At 45.5% G+C, this 24130-nt stretch overlaps 1 protein-coding gene across 1 annotated transcript; it reads left to right on the top strand.

The window, feature by feature from the left end:
- The first annotated feature begins 1350 nt into the window (after window positions 1-1350).
- On the top strand, window positions 1351-24095 carry tprn (taperin). The gene is made up of 4 exons (XM_034601351.1): window positions 1351-3726; window positions 18119-18308; window positions 19665-19789; window positions 20075-24095. Exons 1-4 carry the CDS (start codon window positions 1522-1524, stop codon window positions 20135-20137), a joined length of 2583 nt encoding a protein of 860 aa, XP_034457242.1. The 5' UTR covers window positions 1351-1521; the 3' UTR covers window positions 20138-24095.
- The last annotated feature ends 35 nt before the right edge of the window (window positions 24096-24130 follow it).

Here is a 24130-nt window from a genome sequence, read left to right as displayed (position 1 = left end):
TTTGTTTTCTGTGACTTAGCAGCTTCCATATTATACCGTCTTCTTTCATATTAATGATTGTGTTTTACAGTCAGGAGCATGTAAAAGTCATCTAGCAGAAATCCTGTGTAAACTCTGTGACCTAAAACAGTTTCATTTTTAAATACAATGCATCAATAAATATAATAAGCATTTAAATATTATTAGCAGACTATAAATACTTCATGACATTTAAACCTTCCCCTTTAATCCCAGAAATATCCTGATGGGCCCTTGTATCCTCCAGAAGATCCCAAAACACAGATTATGCTTAAATATCCATCTCTGGAGCCTGGTTTAAAAATGAAATGATGCACATTTGACTGGTTTATTTGTGCATTCGTGTATTTCTCTTCCTCTGCACTCTTCAGCCAGTGCAGTTCTTAATTATGGCGCGGTGATAAATGTTTGATGAGGAGCAGTAATCTCCTGTAGTACCCAAGAATAGCCCTCTAAGTGCTGATTCATGTGCAGCAGGCTCCTCCTCAGCAGCAGCAGGATTAGCAGCAGGTGGCTTCACCGACAAATGCTGAGTGAGCCGTGGCCAGTCGGTGAGCCACCACCCGGCACTGAGACTCATCACCTGCCAACAAAACACATTGTAGGGCTGCAGTCTCACTGGATGTGGGTCAGGCAGTGATGGGGCACATCTGGCCAGACAAAATCAACATGAGCCCAAAGTGGCCACTTGTAAAATAGCAAATGTGGCCCAAATATCCCCCAATACAAACGTGGGGCCATTTTGGGCAAACATGTGGTGGTCTTGGCAAGGTGCAATCTGGATGTGAACCTAAAGTGGCTAATGTGGTAAACGGCACCGTTGGCTGACACGCGGTATTGCTGTGGCTTACTTGTGGCGCAGGTCTGGCAAACGCTCTACGCAGTATGTGGGTCGGATGTGGGCCAAATCTGGGGCCAAATCTGGGGCCAAATCTGGGCCAAAACAGTTTTGTTATGTCGATGTGAGTTTGAAAAGGAAAACAATGGATTAGAATATATAAATAAATGAGTATACTTACTACATATAACAGTAATAAAAATAATTTAAACCTCTCACCATGAAACGTTTGATTATTCAGAATGAGAGCGAACAATACTGACGAGAAATCTACATTTATAATTCGTCAAAAGGTAAATATAAATAATTAGAAATTGGCGGATTGTACTTGAACATAGCACTTTTGATTGACGGGCCGTCCTCCTCCCAGTCAACAATAGAAACGGGAGTGGCACAGAGAGAGGGGGCGTGTTCATGAGCCACAGCGACCAATCAGGGACCGCGGGGGGACGAACCGGGTCGCTCGTGCTGCAGCGGGGAGGCGGAGCCGCGTTCAGGGGCCGTGCGGAGAGAGGTAGCGGAGGCAGAGGAGAGAGACGGCGGGGATGAGTGTGAGGTAGCGGCGCTGCAGGTACAGTCACAGCCGGATTCAGGTTTCACAGCCGCGGCGACACCGCCTCGGAGCCCCGGAGTCCTCCCCACCCCTCTCCCAGCAACCGTCTGCGATGTCCGGCGGAGGAGACGTTCGCGTCCTCCGCCAAGAGGCCGGGCAAGAGAGCCCGAGGATGCCGGCCTGGAAGCGAGAGATCCTGGAGAGGAGGAAGGCGAAGGGCGGCGGGTCCGGAGGAGCCGGTGCCGCGGAGACGAGCCCCGGCGGCGGTGCGGGGCCGCAGCGGGTCAACGGAGAGGTGACGGGGAGCGTGAACGGCGGCGGCGGCGGCGGAGCTGGAGGTGAAGGAGCCCAGAGAGACGGGGGACCGAGCGGCGGGTCCGGGCGGAACTACACCATCACCACCGCCAGCCAGCACTTCGCCGGCAACAACAAAGAGACACGACCGGCGGCCGAGGAGACGCCGCCGCCCAGGGAGGAGAGCCTGGTGCTGCAGGAAAGCCTGGGCCCGCTGGAGGAGAACCCGTTCATCAAGCTGGAGAAGGAGCGGAGGAGGCGGCAGGACCGGGACCACGCCGCCCGCCCGGTGCAGCACATCCTGGAGCTGTACGGCAGCGTGCCCGGCATACGGACCATCCGCGCCGACAACATCATCATCATCGAATCGGATCCGGATTATTTCCCGGAAGCTGGGGCGCTGAAGTCCGGGTCCAAGTGGCAGCAAAACGGCGTGAGTAGCTACAGCTCCCTGAACGACCTCCTGGACCAGAGAGGGAGCGCGGTGACCGAGATAAGAGCCAAGGAGGTGGTGATTTATGACACCACGTTGAGCAGGAGCGAGGAGAACCTGAGCACCCTGGGCCGGCCCGACCATGTGACCCCGCTGTACGACTCAGGTGAGGGTCCGGGCAGGGTGAGCCGGATGCTGCAGAAGTTCGACAGCAACTACGGGAAGCTGCAGAAGAAGTCCCACAGCACAGAGAACCTGCTGGAGCTGGACTGCGGGGCCGGCTGCAGGCCGAGACTCTGGGCCAAGCCACAGCCAGATCTGGTGCCAAAGCCCAGGCCGGGCAGCCCGGGCAGCAGCCACCCGTCCTCGCCCGTCTTCCAGAGCCCCTGCTCTTCCAAACCAAAGCCACAGCCACAGCCTGCTGCCTTTGAGCCAGGCAGCCCCCAGCGTTCCACCTTGTCCCCCCAGTCTGTGTCCTCCTTCCGTCATCGGTTTGAGGACACTGGGGGTCGTGGCGTGGCCTCCAGAGATGAGCCAGACAGGGGGGCAACCAAGGTCACCAGAGAGCGAGACTGGGAGGCCACTGAGGTGTCGCCCCAACCCAAGGTGCCATGCTCTCCGGAGACCCGCCGTGCCCGTGCCGAGTCCCCCTCAAGCCCCATCTCATCCAAGGTGGCTCGTTCCACGCCTGACTTTGAGATACGTCCCTCTCCGAAGCCAGACCTCAACCGGATTCCCGACGGGGACACCCAGGCACGGGCCCTGGCGAACCTGCGCCTGCAGTCCCGCAACTCCTTCACAGTGATCCCCAAGCGCCGGCTCGCTGCCTTGTCTGCAACAAGCAGCCCGGTGCCCTCTGGCCCGGCCAAGTCTTCACCCTCTCACAGAATGGCAGAGGTGCCAGTAGTGCCAACCTCCAACGCCATAACACCCAGTCAGACACCCTCAAACAGGAAGGAGGAGAAGGAGCTGGATGAGGAGGTGGAGATGGTAGACAGCTCATCCAAGCCTGAACCACCTCCTACTGTTGCCACAAGTCCTGCATCTCCTCCACCCTCAGAACCTTTATCTCCATCTCCTGACCTCAACCCAGCTCCCTCCTCTCCACCTGCCCTGTCCTCACCCCCCTCCTCTGCGGCTGTCCCATCTTCACCCCCTTTCACCCCACCCCCCTCATCTCCCATCTCCTCAGACCCTCTTCCCCCCGCTCTTCTCCCTTCTGCCCCCTCCCCGGCTCCAGAACAACCTCTCATGGATCAGCTGCCAGTCACAAACATAGATGACATTGAGGTGGAGCCCTCGCAGCGGGCCCCTGAGCCCAGCCCCTTGGTGCAGAGGAGAAAGGGGAACACCTTCACTGTGGTGCCTAAACATAGGGCGGACGTCCAGGCCCAGCCCAGCTCACCTGAGCCCCCACAGGAGGGCTCAACCGAGGCCCCGCCGGGCTCCACACCTCCACAGGCCCCATACGCCCAACTGGGGTCCCTACTGAAGAAGCGGTACCCGGCTGTGGAGGAGATTGAGGTCATCGGTGGGTACCAGTCTCTGGCCAAGTCCTGCCTCTCCAAGACCAGCTCCACGGGCAAGAAGGTGAGAAGAAAAACTGAATTGACATGTTGTTCTCTGATTTCTCAAACTGTTTTCAGGATAAATGAATCAATTAAGTCACTATGAAGCAAAAACAGATTGTTTCTGCTTCTCAGTTGTGAGGATTTACTGATTTTCTCTGTCAACTGAATATCTTTGGGTTTCCAGACAAAACGTTGTGTGTGTGATCGACATTTTTCAATATTTTCTGTCATTTTAAATACCAACGGATCAATCAGACATTCAAGAGACTGATCAATAGAGAAAATAATAGTTATTGGCAGCTCTTATCCTTCAGGGAACCTGTTCATGCTGCAGAACACAGGTAGTAGTAGTATTGTTGTTTCCTGACAGTCTCATGCAGAACACGTGCCAGCTCGTCCCTGAGGGATCATTAATGTTTCCTCTGATCTAAATTTAGTCGTCGGGCGTCCGACAGGAAAAGGATCTGTTTATGTTTTCATTTCATCTCCCCCCTTTTGCTTTTTAGGCAGCGTATCCATCCACCTTCTGGGTAATCCACTCAGTTATTCTTCATGTGTGAGTGTCAGCATCAGGTCTCCCGTCTCTTGACCTGCTCTCGGGGGTTCGACGCCTAAGTGGATTGAAAATTGTTCGCACAGCCACTTGGAACGACAAGCAGCAGTTTTCTTCTTTCCCGCAGATTGTCGTCCCACAAGAGCATGTTATTTGCTGCAGAGCACATTATTGGGTTAGGTGGCCCTCCAAGCCTATTGACCGGGCAATCTTATCACGGCTGTGTTCAGTTCTCAGGATTTGTCTCGGGGATTCAGGCCAGCTCTGACCTGTCACACTTTTTATCCCGTCTGCGTTTTTGTACGGAGCTGAGGTTTCCTCAGGCCGGGTCCTTAATCATAATTAAATGATAACAAAGTGTGTGTTTGGGCCTCGCAGTTATCTTGCAATCATAATCAGGTATCTGCTGCTTGCTCGGCGAAGGTCTTTCCTTAAATCGCTCCTGTTTCATCTCTATTGGTGATTAATTAGATATCAAAGAATGTCTCTAATTAATTGTGCGAGTGCTGCAGGCCGCTCTGGATCCTGTGTGTGTGTTGCCGAGCAGTATTTTCAACATGTTGCTGTTTAAGTTGCTGACGAAGAGGGAGCCAGTGATTACAGCCAGAGGCTTTAATTTTTACTTTACGTAACACGTTTTATGGAGCTGGTTTCCATGTTCAGGGTGTGGAGCGCGGAAGCACAAGTCGTCTGGAACAACACAACCGACCTCTCCTGTCGCCAAGGAGGTTTCACTTCTGTTTGCCTGTTGGCTGGTTGTTTTGATGTTTGTCAACCTGATTATGCAAAAACTACTGAACGGATTCCCCTGAAACTTGGTGATAGGATGCAACCGGGGTCCGGAAAGAACCCTTTAAAATTTGGGGCAATTCATTTTTTGTAAAATAGGTTGTTTTTTTGACTTTTTACCAATTTTCTTCCGATTTATAATTTGTGAAATCGGGCCTATTTAGAAGACTGGTGTCTATGAGTGTGTCGAATTGAGTGCAGGTTTAGATGTGGTTTCATTAGGAGACTGTTGGACAGTTGGCGGAGTTGTAACTAGAATGGCACTCAGGGCCCAACATCCCTTATGAAACTACATTTAGAATCACCAAAAATATCCTCATGCAATTTTAACCAAGTGAAAAAGGTTTCCTGGATGTTCCCCTTGATCCAGACCAAAGTTGAATGGCGTCTTCCCTGACCCACTCTGCATCTTTCCACTAAGTCTTGTGATTCTCCGTCCAGTAGTATTTCTGCAAACAGTCAAACCAACAAAAACACTGCTTCAAACCTGCCTTGCTGGATATGTTGAGCCCTTTGGCAGCTCCTCGGTCCAGGGACTTTCTGAGGATTGACTGATGGCTAAGCGTGTTTTGGCCATCACGGTGATCTTTGCAATCATAATCAGATATGTGACACTTGCTTGGCAAAGGTGCTGCTGTGAATTGCTCCTGCTTCTGGCGCTCGGTCCCGTTCCCTTGACCTGGTCCGCTGTAATCCTCTGGCTCCCCGAGTAAATCTCACAACCTCTTACACCCAGGGCAGGAAACTTAGCCAACGCGTGATTCTATCAAGTGGAAACTCTGCAGCCAACTAGATTTATAACATTTAATTCATTGGCAGCAGAACGGAAACAGAGAATGATATCCCATTATTTACATTTTGCAAACTAGGGTATGTATAAAGTACAGATTTGGTTTTGGGGCAGAATCTCTGGTATTTTCCAAACCGCGTTATCCCAAAATGTCTGCGTGCTGAGTGAAGGAGGACGCCAGTATGTTTTAATCCCTGCACCATTCCTTTAAAATTGATATTTCTACATCTTGTTTTGCATCTTCTCAACGGAAAGTGTGGGATTTTAAAGAAGATACCGATTTTAAGATAAAGTTGTGTGCGACGCTTGTCTGCACATCCTGACTTTACAATGACGAATATTCAGGCTGCAGACTCGTCCGCATGAACTGGTTGCGGCTGTGCATGTTTTACCGTGTGCACATGTGCATGTAGATTAGCCGTGAGCGTGGCCATGAGACGGGAACACATCTCATTTTGTCCTTGATGCTCCCGAACCAAACACTTTCTCCTTTTGTTGTCTGTCTGCTCTTCTTGGTCATCATCGAGGCCCAGATTTTTTTTCCTCCTTTCTTTTCTGGGCAGGGCTGTGCAAGCAATTACAAAAGCATCGGGGCTTTGGCCTGGCCTGTATAATTTGTGTGGAATTTTTGCTCAGTGCCGCTTCTGTGTGAGAGCAGCCTCCGAGAACGGCCTCGGCTCAGGGTTCTGGTCTTGGATCGGGGTTTTTTTTTCAGCGCTCTTTTCTTTTCCCAGCAAAACCAAACCATTTTTTATGAGTAACTTGGCTGGAAGAGAATGTTCCGAATGCACGTCAGGACCTTGAGAACCAAAGCAGATCATCAGCTCTTTTTCCAAATGTATTTTCCCTCTATACCCTCTCTCTCCGTGATTTCTCAACCCACTCAAGACTTGTGTGAGCACCACATCCAGCACATGTCCTTCCCGTACGCTCGTCCGTATCGCTGCACAAGCACCACTCTGCTTTGTGTTTTTTCTCCTCTACCCACAGTGCACTGCTTTATTCCTGTGCGGTGGTGGTTAATAAGGCCTGTCCCCTGGCTTCCAGCTTTCCTCTGATCTCCTCCGCTGTATTGGGGTAGGAACTGTGGAAGAGCTATGTAGGTCAAGTGCAGCTTCTTGTACCGCATCACTCCGGCATTTGCATAAAATCGACTCCGGCTTCCTAGTGAGACGCACAGACCCGGACTGACTCTGTTTCAATCTGCACTTTGATTGGATCGGGATCTCTTGACTTAGCTCTGGCAGTATTGTCTGATTTATTTATTTATTTATTTATTTATTCAGTTCACCCTTGTGGTGGACGCGGCCGCTCTTTGTCGAGGAGAGGTGCAGCTGGCAGCGAAACATGGGGGGGGGGCGGAGTGGTTTGTTTTTGAAGTCTCCGCTCCCTCCGACTGGTTATTATGGGAAAAGGGAGACAGAACCATGTGTGAGTGTAACATCCAGAGAGAGAGAGGAGGAAGAGGAAGAGGAAGAGATTTTATGGTGCACCCCGCCTTTTCCCAGAGTTCATAGTTTCTGTGTATTTGAGCAGAGTAACCAGTCATTTTTAAAATTCTGCAGCACATTTATGTGTAATAATGATGCATCTGTCAAGATAATGATGAGGTTTAGTAAAGAGGACGTGTGTTTGTCACTGAAAGTTATGATTATTCAGACAAGGGACATTTATTCTACTGGTAGTTGGCCTTGGGTTCGATATTGTATGTAGTTTATATTAATCTTAAATTAACAAAAGCCTGTGATTAAATGAACTGTTGACGTGATCGGTGCAGATCAGACAAACTGTGAAAGAGTCAGTTAAACTAAATCTGTGTTTGAGACTCAAATATAAACACAAACTAGTGTGATATTGATCTTTTCATATTTTCTGCCACCAGCACCAGTGACTCCTCAGCTTCAGCTGATTCAGGGTTTCTCGCTGAACTGAGTTGGTTAGAAAACCCTCCACACTCCGTTTGGTGGATGTGATTCTTGGAAGGCCAGTTGGTGGTCAAGCAGAAAAGTCTAAAGAGTGGAAACGTTTAGTTCATGTCACTCCAAGTGGAAGTTATACAAACACAAACTCAACCAAACATAGAAAACAGTACAGATCCACTGAAGGCAGCACAGTGCGAAGCTCCGCCCATCAGCTAAGGAGGTTACGTTTTCACCCCTGTGCTTTTTTGTTTATTTGTCTTTTAGAAGCATGACGCAAAAACTGAAAATGGGGCCAAGAAAGAACCAAGAAAGTTTTTTGCAGTGGCAAGTTGTGTTTTGGCAGTGGTTTGTGCTTTTGCCATTTTCTGTGGGACACAAGCAAAGTGCCTTGCAAGGCATTGTGGGATTACAGGTGACACGGGAATGGCCTGTGATGCAATAACACGGTGAATCTTTATCTTTTAGTGGATCAGTCATCATTATTGTGCTTTATGACAAGGAAAGGAACAAGGAAATGTTTTATGACTTCTGTCTTTTCTGTAATCTAACCAGTCAGACACTGTGGCGTCACACGTGCAGCTCCAGATTCACCAAAACCAGTGTTTTCATGCTGTGAAACACTATTGACTCGTTCCATTAAGACCATCCTGTTGATTGAATAGTTACCTGAACACATCTGACAGGTTTGTGGGGGGGTGTAGGGGAAAATAGCTGTAATGAAATCACAATAATGAAATTATGAATAATGACCGTTGACCGTTGACCATGTAAATGCATCATAAGAACATGGACACACTTTGCAGGGTTTTACCCCGGTGCATCGGAGAGTCAGCCAAATTGCAGTCTGATCTAATAATGCTCATAATCAGTTATTTCTGAGGGAGCTAATCAGTTATTGGCCTTTTAATGGTTCAGGTATCGCTTATGATTCAATATGGAATCATCAAAACTGTCCAATGAATGTGGATAAGAATGCTACAAAACGAAAGGGCATTCGTTTTAAAACGTTTTAATTTTGTGTGGATTAAATCAACCAAATTACATATAATAAAATAGTAAGTGTAAAAAGTGCTTCTTGGATAAATTACACGTTCGTATGACTTCTCTTCCTCCGCAACAGTCGGAGCAAACCGGTGTTTTTATAGCACCGAGCAAACTCCCCCGTCTCTGTGCACGGATGTGAAAGCTGTTTCCTTCACCGTGTTTAGAAAAGCCGCAGTTACTTTTTCTACTTGTGGTTAAATGTCATGCATACAGCAGGTTAAAAATACCCTATCCTAAATGGTTAAAGGCGCTGAGTAACACAGGAAGGCCACTGAAAGGGCACACTCCTACATTTACATTGTGCGCGTGGACGTCAGGTGTGAAAGTCCATTGTGTTTAATTATTTACCACCCGCAGACATTCCCCATCTCTCCTCCCTCCCACTTCCTGAAATCCACCACCCCCCCTCGCCTTTTCCTTTTTTAATATATCGTTTTCAAACTATCCTGAAAGCTTTGTTTTCCTTTATTGAGGCTGAGGTGAAGCAACAGGACAAAGTATTGGAAGTTGTGATACTAACTTCCTACGAACCAAGAAAAGACATTTACATTTTAGTTTGTTGCTTTATTATACTTTAAAGATATTTATTGATTCTTGTCCCAGTTCGTGAAGCTCATTGTTGTCGCAGTACTTTGTGTTTTTATAATGAAAATACTCAGACCTGCCCCGTAGATAAAACCTAATCCAACATCTTGCCCAAGTAGCATTTTTATACCGACATATACTCATCTATAACCTCTAGCTTCTCTTTCAGCTCTGTTTTTGGTCTCCACCAGTTGCTGAGGAAAATATCTGACATCTTATCTGCTAAATGCTCCACTGTGTCCACCGGCTGTTTTTTGGTGCTGGACCGAAGCTGAATCAAATCAGTAAAGTTGTGGATCACAGAACTGAAACAATGAGGTTAAAGAGGATTAACGCTGCATAGAAGTGAGGGGAACTCGAAACTTGGGCAATAGCGCTTCAGGTTTAGTCTATTTCACTAGATCTTTGTTCAAAATCCCACGAGCAACTTTGAGAACGTCACGATGTCTTTGTGGTGCACAGGTAGTGATATGTGCTGTTTCCATGATCGACAGGCCGTGCAAACATGGTTTCCTTTTTGAAAAAGCTTGTTATTTCTTGCGGCGGCTGTGTGGCTATAGGTCGCGCACTCAAACGGGCTCTCTCACACACAATGATGCATAATGTCTGCATTAACGCCCACATGGGAAAACACAGGTTTCCCACACAGCCCTGCAGGCACACGTGCAAACCCTGCAAGGTAATTAGAATTCAGCCGGCAGAGCCCCACTATCATAGTCATGTTTAATTCAGTGTGTGTGTGTATCTTAAGAGTGCGTGTGCGAGAGGAGGACGAGACTAAGAGCCGAGGATGTTATAAATGAAAGTTTATAAAAAGAAACACGAGATCCGAGTGAAAGAAGCAGGAAGTGGTCACTTGACTTTTTAATACGGGCTCTAGTGTTTTTTCCACCCTCTGCTTTGACAAACACAGAAAGATCGCTGTTGTGAACCGGACGCTGTGTGGGAACTTTTGTGTTATTCAATTTATTGTAAATTTTATTCAAATACTCGTCACTGAGTCCGTCTTCATGTAAATTAATCATTCCTCTGTTTACACCATTAAGAGCTGCCATGTTGGTTTCTTTTTGCCTCGACTCTCCCGTTTCCCTCCGTCACATATCCATGGCGCCTGTCGCCAGGGCAACACGAGCCACGGCCATTCTATCCTGTCATTACGACTCCAGGATAAGCAACACACTCCTCTGTCTCACACACACACACACACACACACACACACACACACACACACACACACACACACACACACACACACACACACACACTTTGTGATGTCAGGGTTGATATTGTGCATTCTTACTGGAGGATGTGCAGTTGTTACAAGGAGCAGTTTTACCCCGACAAGCAAAGAGCAGCGTGAAATTGAAACGTCATCTTAATAAACGTGTATGAATGGGTTTTCCAGGTGAACGCGCTCTTTAATCTGCAAACTTAAATCTGTTGGTGGAGACTAAACATCTCTGAAGTTTAAAGGAGGAGTCGTATGTGTTCATGAGGCTTAGTATGGAGTCACGGTCACTTATTTCGAGGGCCCCTCAGAGAGTAAATGCCTCCGCTGAAGCTAACGCCCCATCTCGCCTGGTTCTGCTCCAGAATTCATGGGTTCTTCCTCAGGACTTTCCCCACCCCTGATTAAAATTTAAACCCACTCAACAAGTGGATTTGACTCATTTCACATGCCAGGTGAGAAGTTTGCTTTTCTGATTTGAGTCATGTTCGTACACAATGGAACAAAAGAAACCACCATGGAAACCAGTGACAACGTTAAGGTGGTTCCTCTTCTTTATCTTTTACTTCAGTCCCTCTTTCAAACCCAACGGTGACTGAGCGATTTTTAGATTTCTGAAAGTTCAATGTGCGTCAGAACGTCACGGAGGAAAAGGTGCAGCCTCGGCCTCTCGTTTGATACTTTGTCAAACTTTGGAAATGCATCGATGCTGCAAACTTCCTCCTTCCTCATCTCTGAAAGTGTTTCTTGCAACATCTTCGATTGAGCACAGTCACCGTTGTGTTTGCTTTGAGACGTTTGCTGCGTTGAATCACAGACTCATCTTTGACCCAAAGTTCACTGACACAATAACCGTATCACTTCCTGAAATCTATGTGACTGTTGCCCACTATGGACACCGAGACACACCCATCGTCTTTATAGAAATATCCATAATCCTGATCCGGTGCTCGGGATCCTGAGCCGTCCTTTGTCCTGATTGTTGTCTTCCAGACACGCCCGACCATTCACACTTTGGTACCAGGTGAACTTTTATGTGTTAAACGCCCTGAACTCTCCCACAGCGTCAGGAGGAGACTGCTGATTGCAGGTTGTGATCTCCACCCTGCCGGTCTCACCTTTCATACACAGTGTGCTCGGTTATTTTCGTCTGAGCCAGGTTGCTCTTATCAACAGAAATGTTCTCAGGTGGGAGAGAATATTAAAACGGCTCCTCTGATCTTAGGCAGATATTTAAAGAGTCGTTGTCACTAACAACTTTGTGAAATGTGACTTAAACACACACACACACGCAGCTATGGAGAGCACACAGTTACAGCCGTGACTCACACAATCTTGAGACATCGAAGTGTAAACACACATTTTCCTATTTGGCCCGTGCCACCAGCCCGGGCAGCAGGCGATACGAGTCCCAACCTCCAACACGCGTGAAGCCTTTTCTCTGTTTCATCCACGTTGGGATACTGGCTCCTTAATGGTTGCATCACTTGAAGAGTTCCCACTCAATCACTGAACTGATTCAACTTCGGACTGTGGACCGTACGCGACGGGTGACAAGTGAAACCCACGTGAGAGTCTGTACGCTTTTGACCTTTCAGCGTAGATTACATCTGAAGGGGTTTCGAGTGGCTGAGCTGTATTTTTAGCTCTGGTGGGAACGGACCTTTCATTGAAATATTTACAGGTCAAAGGTTTTGTACTTGCATAGAAGAGGTGACATTAGTTTATCTCGTATTCTCGCGTGTCGCCTCGGTTGTAATAATCAGTGAAGGTTTGTCTCGTTTGCAGCCGGGTGCTGTTGGCACTCGTAACTTGTAATTACTGTGAAGAATGAGTTTACCGGTTCGAACACTACGCTGCACACAATCTAATGATTACAAATAACTAGGTCACGTAAAACGTATATAAAGCAGGAGAGACGTTTTTTTATTAATACGTGTTTATAGTTGACAATCGGAGGATCCGGTCTAATCTAATCATGGCCGTTAATAATAAATTAAAACTTCCGATACAGTATCTGTGATGAGAGCACATTTTATTACCTCCGTCAAATACGTCATGTTTTCACCCTCTGTCCATTAGTGTGTTGGTTTGTCAGCAGGATTCTGCAAAAACTAGTCGATGGATTTCCACAGAATTTAGTTGAAAGATGGGACGCGACCCCAAAAAAGGACCCAGTCAATTTTTTGCAGGATCGGGACAAAGATGCTGATCCAAGAATATTTGATCAGTTTCTTTAAGATTGCGTCAAAGATTGGACTTTTTACATTTTCTATCAATTTCCCAGGGAATAGTTTATGGATCTTGATGAAAATAATCCAGCACATTTATGGAACTCATATCTATAACTCTGTGTTGTTTGGTGTAGATCGAAATACAAATCCAGGTCTTTACTGCTACAGCTGTTGTTCGGTTTCTATGAATGTTTTGAATAAAAGTAGACAAAAGACAGGGCGTTCTTTGGAAATGTGACCTGAACATTTTCTCCATCTGATCTTCAGAGCATCCTTCATGTCCCTGTATGAGATCCTCTGGGTCACACCAGGGTAGATGTACACCACATGCTTTGTTCAAGTACATGTACTTTATGATCCCTCTGTTCAGCAGCTCAACTCCTCGGCCGGTGCATTGTGGTGCTGTTCTAATATTATCTACCTGGCAAGAGATTAGCTCTAATCAGGCACATGGTCGGGCTCCTGCAAGCCACTGTTCACCTGTGGTCCGCCACGGGATCTGTAACATCCCACATTCAGTGGGGGGTTTTTGCAGAGAACTATATTTAATACACCAGCGGCACCAGGTGCTTTTCTACACGTATGTCGATACTGAGATAAATATAGAAACTAATTTTAAAGAAGTCTTGTGAACGTCATGCAAACTCGAACACTGTGTGTGTTTGTAAGTGTGTGTAAGTGTGTGTGTGTCCATTCAGTATAAACTACCTGTCACCAAACGAGGACAGGCCATGCTGGGTGGCCTCGGAAAAATTCCTGGCACTGCCAATTGGCCGAGGAACATTCATGTCGACATAATCGTCTCATCTGCCGACTCTTTTCTTCCTCTCTCACTCACTCCCCCCCCCCTCCCCCCATGTCCATTTGTGAACATGCGAACAACAAAATAAAACACAGCTGAAGAAAAGCATGAGAGAGGAACTTGTGGAATACATTTCTGCATCTGATGCGTCAGTGTGGTTTTGTCAGAGAAGCTCAGACAACCACGGAGAGTAAAGAAGTAAAGAGGCCAAATATCCACAGTTTCCACAGAGAACAATATTTGCATATCACCATTTTTACTATGCACCAATTCTTAGCAAGATTCTTAGCGTCTCTAAATCTTGTATATAATTACACACTATGTTACACTTTTTGACCCAGGCAGCTCAAGTCAATAAGAAACCTGTGATATATGTCAGGAAAGAAATTAACCTTTTGATGCAAGATTTTTAAAACTTTCCAAAGCTCTTCTTATCTTATCACACACACACACAGGGTTTCCTGAACTTCCTTTAATAACAATATACACAAATCACAGATAATCACCTTTAAAGAATGGCTGCATTAAATCACCAGTTTTAAGAATAAGCTGCTAGAACAATGTGATTTCTTCTCCTGTGCTGTTTTCAAAACAAGTGGCATTTATTTTTCTCCATCATTTAATTCTAACCCAAGCTGACGCAAAGCAACAGCTTCTTGCGTGCACGCACACGCACACGCACACAAACTGCAGTACACAGTCAGTCTTTGATGAACACAAAGCAAAACCAAAATAATTAGTCGGTCAATGCCGCAACACTGTGTCTGAACAGCCTGTGCTGAGTGAGGAGACAGCAGGCCTGAGTGGGGCCCCTGTCGGCCTGAGCCGGGCCCCTGATGGCCGTCCCATAGCCTGAGGACAGACGAGCAGCCTTTTTAAATCTCGCGTAGACGAAGAAGACCCACAACACGAGCACCAGCAGGCTGAGAGAGACACGGTGTAACGAAAACAGTTGTGTTAACCCCCATCTCTCTCTTCTTCTGTCTTCGTCGATCGTCTCTAAGACGGATCAATGCTGCAGCTAAACAGTCGGGACGTGAAGTCAGAGAAAGGCTAACGACTGAAAAGAGTCTCGTGTGAGCAGAGCAGACAGACAGAAAAGTGAAAGACAGTGAAAGGGGAGGCGAGCCTCGTGGCGAGCCTGATTTATTGATAAACCCGCATTTGGCATCCAGAGACTTCCTCCGAGACAGGAAGCCAGTTTAGCAAGGAAACACTTTCTATGGTGTAAGATTCAACACAGGGACTTTAAAAAAAGGAGGTTTGGCTCTAAAAATAGTGGATGTCTGGGACAAAGGGCTCTTTTTAAAGATGCTAACACGGCGTCAGAGACTTGTCTCTCTGCACAACATTTGAATTGTGCTGTGTGTTGGGATGTTTTGGCTGAAGAAAGTGGAAAGAAAGACACTGATGTTTTATTTAAAACCCAGAGGCTGAAAAGAGAGATCAGTCAGGGTTGAAACAGAATAGTTAGTAAACCTTTCATTTATATAGTTTGTGCTCAACGTCTCGGCGCGAAATAAAAACAAAACATTTAGGTGCTTAACCTGAAGGTGAGTGAGTGGTTGAGTAGTGACTCATTGATAAGTCCACAGGGTTCACAGACAGATTAAGGATGAGAGTCTATAACGAGACCAATGATCTATAGATCTAACAAACAAGGGTTTATTTATAGATCTATAGGTTCAGGTCAGGACTCAACTCATCAAAGACACAAGTTTTTAGATCACAGACACTTGATTCAAAATTAGTTTACAGAATAAGATTATCTAGACTGAGGGTCTATACCTGAAAGAAGCATGTTTACAGAGTCTGAGTCATGATCTATAGAATTAGAACAAAGCTCTAGAAACTATGAACATGCATCATAGATTACAAAAAGACAGTCGAGGGATAAGGGGTGAGAGTCGAAAAATATATAGAATCTATAGATTTAAAATGGTGGTCTACAGATTAAGGGCAAAGACCTTAAGACCCAGAACAATGATGTTTAGCTTCTGGACGATAGATTGCACGTAGATCTATAGATAAAAGATGACGGTTAAGACCCATCATCAAATCTGGAACAAAGTTCTGCAGATTTAAGATGAAGGTCTAACGATTCCAGTTCTGCATGTAAATCCATAAATTAAACTATATAGACCTAGAACTAGAGTGTTGGGTTTGCAGTTAAGAGGTTAAAACCAGCAGGGTCTTTGCATGGGGGGGGTCTAGATTCCAGACGAGCGTCTAGAGATTAAGGACAAGGGTCCACAGGGAACAGACTAAAGACCCAGCACAGCGACAGCCTACAGACTGTGAACCCTGTGACAGTCACACCAACCCCTGACATGAACAACTGGTGGTGGAGAAGTGTGTGGAAAGAAATTTGAGTTTGACTTGAAGGTGGCGTCCTGGAGGCTGTCGTTCTGAATCTGTGGCTCCATGGTTATTGTCTGTAAACTCAAAGATGGTCTCATATTCAAGTTATTAGGTTCTGGAGTAAGATGTCAAATTAAAAACGCACCTTGACGTGCAGGATCACTGACATATTTCACATCTCATGCTGCAGAATAACAACCTGCCCCACATCGCAGTGATGGATCACGGAGAAGTCATGAGGGTGATGGAATAAGCATTAATATTTCATATTGGAGTTGACGTTACGAGTGAACTCGGCAGGGTCTTGAGTTTCTGTCTTGAAGCCTTGTGATGGAGATTAGGGCAGATTTAGATCACGGCCTTCAGGAGTAGATGGAGCCAGGTACAGTACGTTAAGAGCAGTCAGCTGACGGCGTGGACAGACCTGTGTTTGTGTTTGAGTGTGTGTGTGTGTGTGTGTGTGTATACATGGAGACGTGTGTGGCCATAGTAAGTCATTATAAATCATTTATGGTCTTTCTCTCATCTTAAAACATCCTGTAAGGTTTGTGGGTGCAGACAGAGAAGAGAGGCTGTCCTACAAAATGAAACAATACAGAGATGGAAAAGTAAGTTTTTCTTGTCTGAGTTGATAAGTCAAAGTTTACAGCAATTATTTAAAAAACTGTACAAGACCACAGCCTGACCATTGGGACTATATGATTCCTAAGAAGTTGTTATCAAACACTTGTGACAAAGAGATGTAACTGAGGCTTGACATGTTACAGTTAAACCATAAACTTTATAATAAATAAATATAAAACACTTTATTCTGTGAAATAAAAGTTTTCATACCAGCAAACACAAACGCAGATAACAACATGTCTGTGAAAGGCTCATATCCGCTGATTTTTATTGGCTGAGTGGTAAATCGGTCAGTTCTACATGGACAGCAATCAACTGTCGTCTTGTGGTTAATTGGACGTGAAGTTTACAGATGTTAGCTGCTCCAAACTTCCAGAGGACTTTAATCCTAGATGACAGAAAGTAACTCAGCAGTAACTCCTCAGAGGAGCCGTCGCTTCCTTCTGAAGGGATGAGACGTCTCCTTGGAGAGAACCCGTCAGTCAGTGTGTTCACCGACAGCTACAACCACTGAGGCCGCCGTTCACGCCGGTGCAGCAAAGTGCAAGAGCCCGTCTCACCCCACGGATCCATGTTCGCAGACCACTGAAGCGACGCCAAACAGTGAGACGCCCTGAGACGATCAATCACAGAGTGCGAGCTCCTGCGAGGCCGCCACCTGTCCCACTTAGAGATCACACACAGCAGAGGAGACGCAGCCGCTGGAAGCTCTAAACAAACTGCAGCTGGCTCTGCAAGAATCCCCATTAAAGAGCTCCGATGAATAAGTTATGAGCTGCTTGTTTCATGTGGAGCTACAGCGGCGTTCCAGCAGCAGAGAGCTGAGACACATGATGAGGCTCAGCACTGAAGGTGTAGTTACAGCAATAAGGAAGTAATAACCTGTTAATGTTTCATGGCTCCTCATTCAGCGGAGGCAGAGGGAAGTCAGGCTTTTGTTCAAATCTCTGATTCTAAACAAGATATAAGATCCTGTGAAATGTGATCGCTGCAAAGTTTGGACTTTTTAAACAAAGATTTCAACAAACAAACGGCGGGGGGGCTGTTTTCATAGGAAACTGGCTCCTGAACAAAGAGCTGGACAACACAGACCATTAATGCCTCCGTTACAAATGGAAAGTGTATTTGTTTTTCATTCATTCTTCTATAATTATGAAATCTAACACTGTTTATATACAAAAAATGAGGGATTCTGGATTTTTTTTATTATGGTGACACAAAATCTCAAAACATGAAGATAAGAAGGTGCAGATTCGATTTACTGTCGGGGCCTTATAACACATGGAATTTATTAATATCAACAAATTAGTGAAAATGTCCTTTCTATTTCTCTCTGGTCCGGTCAACTGAAGTCAGTTGACCGGAGTTGTAGTTATTTGTCGTTATATACACCGGAAAATTAACATATTTGCCCAAATCCAAGTTTTTGATAATAGATGATTTATTGACCCATTATTTTTGGTCCTTCGTCTCTTTCAGCTCAAGATCTCATTCAACGAGTCGAGTCTCCAGAGCACGTACGAGTATCCATCCGAGAACACTGCGTGGGACAGTGGGGACGAGGACGAGGACGAGAAGGTAGCGGACGAACAGCCGAGCATGGTGGGACGCATCCACATCCCCCGGCCCAGTTTCACCAACTCGCCGACGCACTCGACCAACAGCAACGGTGAGATGACGAACATGTCAGCATCTCTGTCCAGGCCACGTAGAACGAGAATCCAGATGATTGCTAATGAAAATCCAAATCTCTGCTTGTTCAACACAACGGTCCACGACAAAGTCTCCTGAACCTAAAGGAATAGTTCACTGTTTATTGTCCCTATTAATATTCATGGTCCCCAGGAGATAAATCGTTACATTTAGGACTCGTCCACAATTTTTCTGAAGCAACATTTAGCTAAAAAATCCAACTTGTATCCCGAGAAAATGGAAATAAGTTCGGACGGTGATTTTTAGGAACACGCGAACATCTATAAATACAAAACACATGACGAGGAAATGAAATTAGAAGCGGGAGAACAAAACAAAAGGATCCATTAATGCAGAGAGGAAATTATATAACAGGAACTAAAGTTTCAACGCTGATCAGACAACAGCGATTATTGAATATACTGTCCATTTTCCGATGGAAAGATAACGATGAAATGAATTTACGTCTCACAAGTCTTCAGTTGTCTTCAGACTGAAATGTTCTTGGAGGGAAGGAGGGAAGTGAAAGTGGAGCTTCAGCACTTTCCCCTGATGACCACATAAACAGATTAGCGATGCAACATGAGCTGCTTTGGATCCGTCTTGGTGTGGCTGGTTTTCCGGTGTATTTTCAGGCTGGTTCTTCTTGAACGAGATGCAAACTGGAGGAGAGCTGCTCGTCTGACTGCATTTTATTTCCTAATCGCTTTACAGACTGAGGCCTTGAACACCATTAACCATGTGAACCTTTTAACACAAAGATGATTCACAGAGGAGTTGAGTTTCACCTCCGTCAAGGAAGCTGTGTTTTCATCTGCGTTTTCGTTTTTTTGCAGGTTTACACAAAAAACTACTCAACTAATTTCAATGAAACTTATACAATTTTGGTGCAAATCCAAATATGTATCAAAACGTCCATTTTGCTGAAAATGAGGAATTGAAAAGAAATGATCAACTTGAACAAGAGAAAATGATTATTTATATATAGATATTTTTTCGATCAGGTGTTTGCTTCCTTAGCAAATCAGCATCACTTCCCTCTTTGGTGCAAGTGTGGCCCAGTAGACGGGTGTGATGAGCGAGACCCCTCCTGGACAAACTCTGAACTGCATTAGAGAAAAGTGTGGACTCATGGTTTCACCTCATCAGCTCGTTTACAAATACTCTTAAACAATCAGTATCGTGTAAATCCTTTAATATGAGGACATTCTTTCGTAAATTGCTCATTTATGTATTTTCTAAACGCATGTCGAAGCCTGAAGGAAAAGAGATGGAGAAGGAATTATAAACATGTGGATAACTCGGTGTGTTCTTTGTCTCTTTGTTGTTTCAGACCTTTCCAGCTACATTCCCAAGCACTCGGTGGACTTCAGCGCCTGGCAGGAGCACAAGCATGACGACGGCGTTTACCAGGAGGACGCCGCTTCCACTCAGACGCAGATGACGGAGGAAGTTATGGTGAGAGAGAGAGAGAGAGAGAGAGGGAGAGAACACAATATCGTCTCATATAATAAAATGTTCTGATCCTAAATAACTTTATATACTAGATAAGTAGAGGAATAATATGCATCTAAATAATAAATAGAAATATTAGTGTGTTTGCTCATTACAATCAGAATATGATTACGAGTCTTTTCATACAAGCCAATGGCAGATCAGTGAAATCACACATGCAGGTGTAGGAGTTCACTTCCTGTGTAATTTCCAGGTTACTGAGACGGATATGTTGTGTTTCCTCCTCAGCTCACGCCAGCGGACAGCTCCTCCCTCTCTGACTACAGCAGCGAGCCCGCTCTGTACTTCTGACCACACGGACCAATCGGCTGTTCTGTAGCTTTACAGCATCACACTGGTGGTGGGACCCAACAGCAGCGGGAGACGCAGAGGAAGTCGCATCTGGGCCCGACCCGCCTCCAGCTCCACGTCATCTCTAAGCACATCGTCCTGATCAGAAAGGAAACTTTTTTTTGCTGACTTCCTGCCACGGTACCGCCACACGCCACGGTTTCGACTGCGTATCAGCGCAGGACAGCGTTTCGCCAGGTGGCTGGTGTTTGAGCTCCACCTTCTTTTTGACAAAAGCAGCTGGACTGTCTTTCCCCCCCTCGACCCTGGACAGTTGATCTGTCGCCCCCCCACCCCCCTCCTCATTCTTCGTCCTCTGACAGAATCACATCGAGACAGAACCTGGAGAGACGTCCTGTCTTCCTCTCCAGACTCCGTCCACTGGCTTCACATCTCTCCTGCTTCCACGTCTGCATCACACCTTCAACGCTCGCCGCAGGTTTTTTTCTGGGAGACGTTAATGGGCAAAGGGACCAAAACCCCTTAAATGAACAGGAAGCCGCCAGTGCCCGTGTGTAGGTATCGCCACGGCGACGGTGAGTTCAGTGTTAGCATGGAAACATGTCATTCTCCAGAAGTGTAGGTCCTGGAGGACAAGTTGGCTTTCATATAGCAGCTGGATAGCAGACTCAAACAGTAAAGAACAAAAAAAGGTTAAAGGGTGCCACAAATGTAGTTTTATTGTCTCTCTTTGTTTTTTGTACCTGCATGTTTTGGTTCCGACCAACACCTCCATGGGTTCTCTTACTGTAAAGCTTCTCTATGCCTTTTAGTTTTGTACATTTTGCAGCAGACTATGCTGTACTGGAGCTGCCAGACGTTTGGTAGACGAGTCAAACAGCGAGCAAACTTCAACACGCTTCCTCCTTTGGTGACGGGGGAGGAAACATATGCACCCGGGGGAGATTTCTGTCAACCAGTAGCAACTCTGATCCCCGATCACATGCTTGAAGAAGTGACCTTGGCCAATAAATGTCTGTACGTCCGTAACGCTGGTGACAAAACAAAGCAACATACTGTAGAATGTTTCTGTATATCCTCTCTTTCAAAGTTCTCTGTGTCACGTTCAGAGACTGTATCTAAAGATGGCGTCTCCACCTCCTGCCACGATCCAGACACAGCCAACATATCCCAACGCTGCCATTTCGTGCCGATGATTTGGAGCAAGAGTCCGTGTCCGGATCTCTGTCGTCTACACCGGAAGCCCCAAACTATTGGCCTTTGCCCCCAGAGGCTAATTCATCATCAGACGTTAGCCGACGAGCTCTGTGATTGGTGCAGCAGCGATCGGGGGGGTGGAGCTGCTGTATCGAGGTCCCGCTGATGCACGTGCTCGACCAATAACGAGACGGTCTCAGCTGTCAATCATGGCGTTTAATAAGAACTACATAAAATGAGAAAAATTTAGTTCAGTCCATATCCCACCCGTTAACATGAAAGAGGCAGAGTTTATAACCTTTACTGTAGCCAGCCACCGGGGGGCGATGGAGATGCTTTGGCTTCACTTGAGGGGATCCGTGAGGTCGTCCATCTTTATATACAGTCTGTGGTCACGTTTATGAAAAGCTGTCAGACGTCCTGACACTTTTCTTTTGGCTTCTTGTGTATTTATTCCTGCTTCAAGTTGAAGTTTGCATGTCTGAGACCTGTTCATGTACAAAAAAAACCCTTTTGTAAAGAAAACTTTGCTGGTATTGGAAAAAACCGGACGGGTCCAAACAGGCCCACTGGATCTTTCTTATCTTTATTTTTTATTTCTTTTCTTCCAGTCGGACCTCATGTACTTTAACATTCCACAGAGAAAGACGCCGCTCCATTGAAGTAATGAAGGCAATGATGACAACGATCATTCATGATGTTTGTGAGAGCGAATGTGAGACCGTGTGTGTTTTGTGTGTGTTTGAAAGGATGTGATGATTTTCTTTTTTTTAATTAAGATTTTTTTTATATACAGTACAAGAATGCTCTAAGTTTCCAGATGATTTTTAAAAAAAGAAACTCATAATGCCAACTGATCTAGGTGTTGCTGTGACAGCCTCACACTCATTCTTCACCCCTACGGCCAGTATTGTTGTACAGTTTCCACCTTGTTTTCATAATTATGACGTTTTTTTTGGGGGGGGGGGGGGTGGTTTGCTGTTAGGAGATGAGATTCTGTCTTTGTCCGATGAATTTAGGAAATTGGAGTCGTGGATGTTTTAAGTGTCTCTGCACTGTCTTGCTTGTAGCTTTGATTTGCGCCTCGTGAGAGGGAACGGAGGCGACGGGGAATGTGCACTAACAGAACAGGAGCTGAGGAGTTTTGTTTCCGAAAAACAACAGCCACTATTTGCATCTTGTTATAAAACCACTCGAATCACAATGAATGAATCGGTCTTAGGGACTCAACTCTTCAATCGTACGTGATGAATGCACTGCCGATGATGCCATGTCCATTTTTTTATCGTCTGCCACAGCCTTGCATGGAAAGTCTTATGATTGTCAGCCTTTGCCACTGTGACCACGAACAGTCCACAAGGAGGTTTCCACCATAGACTGTAAATGAAAATGGACGACGAGTCTCCGAAACAGAAATCATCTTTGAGAAAAATGTATTTGACACGGTCTATCTCCCATCTACTAACCTGGAGCCACCAGGGGGCGATCAAGATGATTGGGCTTCACTTTGAGGGAGCTGTCATGTCGTCCATCTTTATTTACAATCTATCGTTTCCACACGGGTCCAAATTTCACGTTTGACCTTAAATTGCCTCGAAAATGTATGGTTGTTTTTAACATGCATGTATTTAACATTTGTGCAAACTATTTGGAAACCATGCTACTGTGTTTTAGAAGGTTGAATGTATTCTTAATATTTCCAAGTGTCCATTAAATTCTGATTCATTTTAGTGGCGTGAAAATCTACGAGAAGACTTTTAATATGTAGTTTTAAAGTTCACAGCGAAGATCAAGTTGCTTCATAATCCAGTCGAGCTGGTTTCAATACTAAAACTACTTCAGAGGATGTTTTTCATATCTTTCTCTGACAAGAAATCTATTTAAAATCAGAAAAGAGCAGAATAAAGAAGGTTAAAGAAATAAAGATGATAAATCTGTAAAATTTTAAAATAAGTTGAAGGAGAAAAAGTAATACAAATAAAGTAGATGGAAATGTAGACTTTTCAAATCGATCTGCACCTAAGTACATTACCATGAAGTAAAATCCCCATAATAACTGATACAGACTTATTGTTAAGTTTCAGGAGTCTGTTCATAGATTTTCACACCATGAGTGAATGGATGGAAACTAATGTTTGCTTGAAACAGTAGAAAAACGAACCTGTGCAGCATGTGTTTAAAGTATTCAGCGACAATGTGAATTCCACTCGATGTGTAGTTCCAGAGCTGAAGCTTCTGAACGACTTGTCGTCGTCTGAGGTGAATTAGCTCAGTCGAAGGCAGCGTTCAGAGCGAACCTGCTGGAGTCACGTGACGCGCCTGTGGATCCATGTGTGGCAACAACTGCTGCCTTCAACAAACCAAACCCCAGAGAGGACGTGGACTCTGTGGGGATCTGCTTCCTGTCTGTCGTTCTGTGAACTGAGGGACTCGAGAGGCACAATGGATTGTGGGAAACTTCACCGACCATCTTACACCAGCAAGAACTTTTCTGATGACACACACACACACACACACACACACATTCTGTCCCTGCAGTGTTTTCTCTTCTGACTCCTTCTGTGTTGGTCACTGTGGTAGAAGCTCCGTCACGTTCCTTCTTTACTCCCCCCCCCCCTCGTCTGTAAATCTACATCACAGCAGATGTGCTTACTGTAAAGTTATCGTCGATGATTCTGGAAAATTTAAATAAAATACAAAAACAAAGTGATGTCATTACTTGTACAAATGAAAGCTCAATAAATAGATGACTTGAACAAACAAATGTATTTTTTGTGTTTTTATCCTCGTGAACAT

This window comes from Hippoglossus hippoglossus, chromosome 12 (genome assembly GCF_009819705.1).
Source record: "Hippoglossus hippoglossus isolate fHipHip1 chromosome 12, fHipHip1.pri, whole genome shotgun sequence".
Classification (NCBI taxonomy): domain Eukaryota; kingdom Metazoa; phylum Chordata; class Actinopteri; order Pleuronectiformes; family Pleuronectidae; genus Hippoglossus; species Hippoglossus hippoglossus.
Note: the sequence above shows the minus strand (reverse complement) of the source record. Positions and strands in the feature narration are given on the sequence as shown.

Bases quoted from the DNA above. Each gene is read 5' to 3' on its own strand.
- tprn (XM_034601351.1), top strand. From the start codon at position 1,522: ATGTCCGGCGGAGGAGACGTTCGCGTCCTCCGCCAAGAGGCCGGGCAA. The intron at 18,309-19,664 runs GTGAGATGACGA...TTGTTGTTTCAG, and splicing joins GCACTCGACCAACAGCAACG to ACCTTTCCAGCTACATTCCC. The intron at 19,790-20,074 runs GTGAGAGAGAGA...TTTCCTCCTCAG, and splicing joins AGATGACGGAGGAAGTTATG to CTCACGCCAGCGGACAGCTC.